This window comes from Tachysurus vachellii, chromosome 16, assembly GCF_030014155.1.
Source record: "Tachysurus vachellii isolate PV-2020 chromosome 16, HZAU_Pvac_v1, whole genome shotgun sequence".
NCBI classification, from domain to species: Eukaryota; Metazoa; Chordata; class Actinopteri; order Siluriformes; family Bagridae; genus Tachysurus; species Tachysurus vachellii.
Window position 1 is genome coordinate 13,538,937 of NC_083475.1, and position 7,967 is coordinate 13,546,903.

The 7,967-nt window shown below is 40.8% G+C and overlaps 1 protein-coding gene across 1 annotated transcript; it reads left to right on the forward strand.

Moving 5' to 3' along the window:
* Nucleotides 1-369: 369 nt before the first annotated feature.
* On the forward strand, nt 370-4,849 carry ifrd1 (interferon-related developmental regulator 1). Its single transcript, XM_060889757.1, has 12 exons — nt 370-595; nt 1,698-1,811; nt 1,929-2,007; nt 2,115-2,239; nt 2,328-2,485; nt 2,601-2,651; nt 3,326-3,504; nt 3,662-3,770; nt 3,855-3,989; nt 4,081-4,209; nt 4,282-4,377; nt 4,487-4,849. The coding sequence occupies exons 1-12, from the start codon at nt 565-567 to the stop codon at nt 4,571-4,573; spliced, it is 1,293 nt and encodes a 430-aa protein (XP_060745740.1). The 5' UTR covers nt 370-564; the 3' UTR covers nt 4,574-4,849.
* Nucleotides 4,850-7,967: the final 3,118 nt, after the last annotated feature.

Genomic DNA, 7,967 nt, shown 5'->3' on the forward strand with positions numbered 1-7,967 from the left:
CACTTACTTTATCCACTGCCATTTTGAACGTTTAATGAGTGTGACATGAAAGACACCATTAAGGACATGAAAGATCATAATTTTTTTTGTGTGTAATTATATTTAGACACATTATGTGGACTTTGATGAAGATCAGTTCACATTGTATGACAAATTTATTCAGAAAACCTTACTCTGTGTGTGTGTGTGTGTGTGTGTGTGTGTGTTTTGACGTAGCAACAGCTGGACTGCTCAGGGACTGTCCAATCACATTAAAGTAAACGCCTCTACGGTCAGTTTTGCCGACACCTGGTTGGTCAGACGGGTATCTGGTGCCACGTGAGAACCGTCTGTGTGACGCAACTGCTGTATAAAAGACATTTCCGGCGCTATTGTGACGCAGCCCTAGTTTTTTTACAGGGAAAATGTATCGCTCTCGTTCACAGGCTTTCATCGGAATCGCTTTTAATTCTTTACTTTTCACGGTGCCATTGGAAGATTTCCAGTTTAAGAGACATTATAGTAAAAACTGGTCGTGTATTGGGTGATTTTAGGTTTAATCTAGTATATATTTATACAAGAACAATGCCCAAATCTAAGAAGAGGAACAGCAAGGGTAAGCGAGCTTGGAGTGGCTGGAACTGACCGGTTGTTTTGGCGTGTTGTATGGGTTCATGGGAATTGTAGTTCTGATGCGCCGCCATTACAGTTAAACCTTCATAGCAGCGGGTTCCTGAGAACTACATTACCCATGTCACCCGTCTATTGTCAGTGTTGGCTCATAAAACGAGAATTTTTTTTGTACTATTTTTAATAGTAGTATATTATATTTTTATAAATCGGAAAGTACTGAGAAAATGAAAAATTTTTTTTTTTTGGGTTAAAGATAGTGTGAAGTTAGCAGATTGCTAAGCTACGGTACGCTAACTAGCTTGCTAATATGCCTCAGGCTACAGTTGCCAAGGTAAATAAAAAGTAAATACACTGTTATTGCTTTCGTTTGTCGTTTCTATAGTCAATAATATTCGTGAAAAAATCCACCTAGAACCTTTTTAACGCGGTTACTGTAGATGCAGAAGACGCTATAGAGAACTAGCTTGGCCTTTTTTAGCTTGTAGCCGAAGTGAATCGGTGTATTCACGGAAGTGAGTTATTCTGGTCCTGGTTGTGGCGGTTATGGAACCTATTCCTGTCGCAGGTCAGCATGCAAACACGTTCACAATGTCATGTCACATCTATGGGCAGTTCAGCCACTCAAACTCCTGGGAGATGGGAGGAAACCAGAGATCACAGAATAAACAGCTCAGTGTCTGTAACTCGAGCTCAGGATCAAACCAGGGCATCTTCCATGATGCCCAATGTTCTTTTACCAAAGTTGAACTGTATTATTACTCTGGGAATGTTTTCATTTTTCCTTCACCACAGGAAAGCTGCCATAGTTTGGCTCCATCCTTTTTTTTTTCTTCCTCCCCTCACTGTGTTTCCATGGAAAAAGTACAGTTTTATCAGCAGTCTAATTGCCACGTATCACAGTGCCCTTGACATGCCCACAATATATAATGCCAAGCATTTTTCCTCACAACTCTGAGCATGACCAGTATCAGCCTTATCGCCTGCTGTTACTGATCGTGTGGTCAAAGGTTTTTCTGAGTTTGTTTTTCTAACTACTCTGGCATACATCTTGCTCTGTTCAGTTTGGGAACTTTATTTGGTATCAGGTGTCCCAGGAGGACAGCATGGAGCTGTGCAGCCTTTCAGCGATGAGGATGCTTCAGTTGAGACACTCAGCCACTGCAGCAGCTTTAGTGATGCCACAAGTGTGGCAGAGGAAGGTGTGTTTTAACAATTCCGACATTGTTTTGAGTGACCGTGCAGCTGATAAGACTGCAAAACTTACTAATAACAAGATAAAATGATTAAATTGTGGTATCTTTTATTTGGAATTGCAGGGGGAGATGCTGAGGTTGCAGCTCAAGATGATTTTGAGTTCAAGCTAAAGGTTTACATTGATTCGACTGTTGACAAAAGGTTTGTGCTGGTCACGTTACTTGGTCTATCACAACACTTATCTGTTGTTTCTCTTTCCCCTTACACGTCTAAATGTTTTGAAATGAAATCTATTGTTTTTCTTCCAGTGCTAAGACCAGGCAAGGTGCTCTTGATGGACTGAAGACTGCCATGGCAACCAAAATCCTGCATGAGTTTATTTTGGAGAGGAGGATGACCATCACAGACAGCATTGAGCGCTGCTTGAAGAAAGGTGTATATAAGCATCATGTATAAAACTGCTACTGTGTTGGTAAATGCTCAGTTTGCTCAAACTCTTCTGTTTGTCTACCTGTTCTTAGGTAAAGGAGAGGAGCAGCGTGCAGCAGCCTCACTGGCTTGCCTCTTGTGCATTCAGCTGGGTTCAGGGATTGAGAGTGAAGAGGTGTTCAAGTCCCTCAAACCTATATTTAAGACTATCCTGACTGATGGATCAGCAAACATCCAGGCCAGACAGGCTGTGAGTAACAGCTCAGGTCTCAAATGTTATCTGCCAATTCTGCTGTGTTTTTTTTTTTTTTTTTTTTTGGGGTTAATAAGCTTATTATTATTATTATTTTTTTCTTTCTCTGCAGTGTGCAACAAGTCTGGGCCTCTGCACACTGGTAGCAGAAGATGACGTCTTGGTAAGTGCTGGATTTATTTTTTTTTTTGTAGTGTTATGTGCTGCTGTTAAGATTGAGATTAAAACACTTTGCGTTCTTCACCTTATATTGCCACTAGATTACTCAGGTACAACACTAACCACGCAGGGGTTATAGCATGTTAAAACAACCCGTGAGCTCATGCACTTAAAAAAAAAGAAAACAACCCACAGTGCACACAGGCATGTAATGCATTAAGCTGTAGATCCAGTAGATGTTGCCTGGTGGTTTAAACTATTTTCAGCAGACCAAAATAAGCAATTGAATACTGTAGCAGTACTGAGTTGCTGAACTGAACCAGCTGTAGCTTAGCAACTCTATTATTTTAACCATGAGCCAGCCAGTTTGGCTTCTTTAACAAGTTTTCTGTTGCAGCTTTTTCTTGTCACAGGCATTTATGTAAAATATTTAGCTGAAGGCAGCTTGTTGCTTTTGCCTTGTAGAATTTGGTGAAAATGATTTTCTCAGACTTTCATATTTCAGATTTTCTCAGACTTTTTTTTTTTTTTTAAGACTTCCATGCCTAATTCTGTTGTGGTGGTATTTGTCTAAAGCAGTAACAGGAAGCACAGCATTACTCTGAAAGACTGTTTTTTTTCCTAAGTCAGTGTTTAGCTGCATGATTATAGAGTTGAGAGATGTATGTCTTTTTCCAGGACATTTATGCCACCATGGAGTGTTTCGAGAGCCTTTTCACCCGCTCGTATGTTCGTGAGGATGGCAGCAGGCCTTCCCTAAGTCCTCAGACTGTTCAGCTTCACACAAATGCCCTTCTCTCCTGGGCTCTGCTGCTCACCATCTGCAGTGGCAGCCACATCACTGGCATCATCCACAAGTACATAGCAGACATGCTCTAAACCTTTTGCAATTGCTTATTTTTAAAAGGTAAAATGGCATTCAGTAGTAGAGCTGTAGTAAAAGGGGAAGTTGATCTGGCACAGTGCTGGACTTCAGCCCTGCAAAAGTCTTTACTGCTCTGACTCTTCTTTTAGACATTTGGCCAAGCTGCCACGGCTGCTAGAGAGTGAGGATGTTAACATGCGTATTGCAGCTGGGGAGACCATCGCTCTGCTGATTGAACTCGCTAGAGATATTGATGCTGTGAGTTGTGATTATTACTCTTCATATGCAGCATGATCTGTGATGGTAATAATTTTGGACTTGCTAATCTGTAAACCTGTCCAGGAGTTTGACTGTGAAGGTTGGGAGCTGCTGTGCAGCAAACTGAGCGCTCTAGCCACAGACTGCAATAAACACCGTGCCAAGAATGACAAGAGGAAGCAGAGGTCTGTCTTCAGGGATGTGCTAAAGGCTGTGCAGGTGAGGATCTGATGCAGAGAACATCTTATGAATGCAAAGGTTTAGTTAATGAGACATGGTGGCCTAAAGGAGCTCTTTTGTATGAGTGCAGGATGGAGAGTTTGAGACGGAGACGATCCGGTTCGGAACAGAGCGCATGATCATTGACAGCTGGGTGCGGAAAAGAACCTACGATGCCTTCCGAGAGTTTGTGGGCTCTGGCATGAACTACCACCTACAGGTATAACTGTTTGTTTAATGCTGAGCTACAATCTGTAGGCACTGACGTTTTCTAATACTTTGAACCTGTTAGGCAAATGAGTTTATCAGAGATGTCTTTGGACTGGGACCTGCCCTGCTGATTGACTCTGCTGCCCTGAAAGCTATGAAGACTTCCCGGTTGGAGAGGGTAAGCCACAATGCTCCACAAATAATATTCTTGTGTAGCCCATTTCGATAGCTTGAAATGTATAAAATTTTTATTTTTTCATTTCAATCAATTTTTTCCCTCCATCCAGCACTTTTATAATGCTGCTGCATTCAAGGCTCGGACCAAGGCCAGAAACAGATTTCGTGATAAGAGGGTGGATGTGGGAGAATTTTAGGGTCCTGCTTTGTTCATTAAACATGTAATCTGTTTGGGTCCAATATATTACTTTGTGTGTCCTCCTCCCATATTTGTATCATTATTAATAGTAAGTAATTTTTAATGTGTGTTCACTATTGCCCATTTTGTGGGTGGTCCTCTTTTGATGTGTAAATTGTTTTGATCTGGTGTATTCAATAGATCCAGACTCCTTTATTATTATTATTATTATTATTATTAATATAATTATTACTCTTTACCAGGTAATGTGACTAATAAATTTATTAGAAATGAATTCATGTATAATGGCTTTATTTATTTGGATCTATGAATTCTTGTGAGCCAAAAGAAAATGAGTGAGAGGGTTGTTTGCTTACAGTTGCTTGGCACATATCTTCTGGAAGTTCTGTTGAAACTTCTAGAATCACACGAATGACTACATTTTATACATATTTGGAAGAATAATCACTGATCGGCTGATTAAACTCCACGTATAACCACAAAGTCATAGCCACAAATAAAACGAATAGTGGCAGATTGTGTAGATGGAAAAATAAAAATGTTGATTGTGCTGCATGTACAGCTTGACCATGTAAATGCATCAGATGGTAGTAATCCTATCTATTAGCTGACGAAACCCTAGTGTAGGCAAGGGTTTGTAAGAGGCATATAAATAAAACTAACACACAATCTAGAGATCGCGGTGTTCTTCCAGAGCAGCTGTACTGCAGTTTATCCTGGGTGGAAAGTTTCCAAAAACCTTGAGCAGGTGAATTTGTATTGCTTCTCTCAGCACTGTCAAATGCAAAAGTACCTTTTAGGAAGGGGGAAAAAAATCTTTTTTTAAATTAGCATAACATGTAGTTCCTTTATGCTCACATGCAATAAAACTTTCTGTTTTAAGATCTAATACCAGTTGAAATATTTGCATATGACTGTGTAGTTTAATAACTTTTGCCTTTCCTTTGCCTCTGTATATTCTCTGGGCAGATTTTAGATTCTCTCAGTTGTGATAATTCTGACAGATGTCAAGAGAATCAGACTGGGGATTAAAAGAGTCATGTATATTGACTTCTATCTATTTTTCAGTTTGAAATTCTAGCAGAAATGTTAACATAGATGCACATTTTGTTCTTTTTTCCACCCCAGAGGAACGTGCACTTAACTGTATCTTTCAGACACATTAACTCAATGGTACCATTTCAGGATTTTGTGATTTCACAGCAACTTCCTGTACTGCACTTAGGGAGCTAGTTTCAGCACTAAAGATCTATAAGACTGAAACATTTAGAAGTATATAGACAGACATTGTGCTAAATTACCCAGAAAACCCTTCAGAATGTTTAAGTCATTTTGAACCGAGAACGTGTTGGTTACCTGGTTTCCCTAGCAATTTTATCATCAATTCTTTTTGTAAGGGTTTCTCATACACATCCTAATCTCTGTGAGTGTGGAAACTTAATTGAAATTCACCTGCATGCAACACTAAACATGAACATCCTGTAGAGCAGCGATGTCCAATCTTATTTGGAAAGGGCCTTTGTGGGTGCAGGTTTTCATTCCCACCAAGCAGAAGCCACACCAGAGTCTACTAAAAGCCAAGAACAACTGATTAAACAGGTGGAATTGGTTGGAATGAAAACCTGCTCCCACACCGGCCCTTTGTGGATAAGATTGGATGCCACTGCTGTAGACAGTTAATCAGTAGGACAATTATAGGTGGTGGATTTATAGATGAGTACTCACAATTTACATACAGTAAGATACACTACATGGCCAAAGATTTTTAGACACCTGGACATTGCAGCCTTATGTGGGACTTTATCAAACTATTTGCTATATATATATGTGCTGTGGAATTAAGATTTCCATTCAGTGGCACTGAGGGAGCCAAACAAGTTCCAGCATGACAATACTCCTGTGCACTATGAGAGATCCATGAAGACATGGGTTGGAGTAGAACCTCAACCCCACCACTCACCTTTGGGATGAACCAGAACACTGGCTCCACCCCGGACCTCCTCACGACATCAGTGCCATATCTCACTAATGCTCTTGTGGATGATTGAACACTGGAAATTCTTTATGCTGTAGTCTGCTAGATGGGAGGTAGTACAGAGCAGGACAGGAAGAGTGCTGAACAAGCTGGTTAGGAAAGCCAGCTTTGTCCTGGGCTGCCCATTGGTTATAGCCAAGCTGGGCTGCCCATAGCCAAGCTGACATCTATTCAGGACAACACCTCTTACTCCCTGTATGGGACCGTGGAGACCCAGTGTAGCTCTTTCAGCAACATCTTTCACCCCCTGTATAGGGAGCACTACCACAGGTCATAACAGGGGCTGTCAGACTTTATAATACTGCATTACAGTGGTTATTTTGCAATATTTTATAATTTGATATAATATAGAAAACTTGATTTTGCAGCATGGCTGTGGGGATATAAGATAAGATAAGATATCACTTATCACAGCAGCTCACAGACAGTTAAAATGCAGGTATAAAAGACTTGAAGAAAGTAAAGGTTAATATAAAAGAAAAAAAAATATATATATAATAATAATAACAATAATGCATATATATAGAAAAGAAATATAAAATTAAAATAAATAAATAAATAATGGGGGCTTAATGGGGGGGCACGGTGGCTTAGTGGTTAGCACCTTCGCCTCACACCTCCAGGGTTGGGGATCGATTCCCGCCTCCGCCTTGTGTGTGTGGAGTTTGCATGTTCTCCCTGTGCCTCGGGGGTTTCCTCCGGGTACTCCGGTTTCCTCCCCCAGTCCAAAGACATGCATGGTAGGTTGATTGGCACCTCTGGAAAATTGTCCGCAGTGTGTGATTGCGTGAGTGAATGAGAGTGTGTGTGTGTGCCCTGTGATGGGTTGGCACTCCGTCCAGGATGTATTGATGCCCAATGACGCCTGAGATAGGCACAGGCTCCTCGTGACCCGAGGTAGTTCGGATAAGCGGTAGAAAATGAGTGAGTGAGTGACCTTTACTTTCTTTAAATCTTTTTTACCTGCATTTTAACTGTCTGTGAGCTGCTGTGAAAAGTGAATTTCCCCACTGTGGGATCAATAAAGTTTATCTTATCTTATCTTAAATCCCCAGAGCCATGCTGCAAAATCAAGTGGGAAACTCTCTCAGAAGAGTGAAGCTTATTATAACAGAGGACAAACTCAACGAGAACGAGCACAAATGGTTGTGATGGTCAGGCGTCCACATTTTTTAGGCCATATCGTGTATGGAGATCCTGTATCCTGCATCCTTTACAGTGGTTAAGTTATTATAGTCTATTCAGTTCTGGGCAGCAGTTTTGGAAAATTGACATCAAGCCATGTCTTTGGCTGAATTTAGTAGTACTAAATACACGGTAGCACATGGAAGGCAAAACATTCTCCTGAGGATCATTT

Bases quoted from the DNA above. Each gene is read 5' to 3' on its own strand.
- ifrd1 (XM_060889757.1), top strand. From the start codon at position 565: ATGCCCAAATCTAAGAAGAGGAACAGCAAGG. The intron at 2,240-2,327 runs GTGTATATAAGC...ACCTGTTCTTAG, and splicing joins TGAGCGCTGCTTGAAGAAAG to GTAAAGGAGAGGAGCAGCGT. The intron at 3,505-3,661 runs GTACATAGCAGA...CTCTTCTTTTAG, and splicing joins ATCACTGGCATCATCCACAA to ACATTTGGCCAAGCTGCCAC.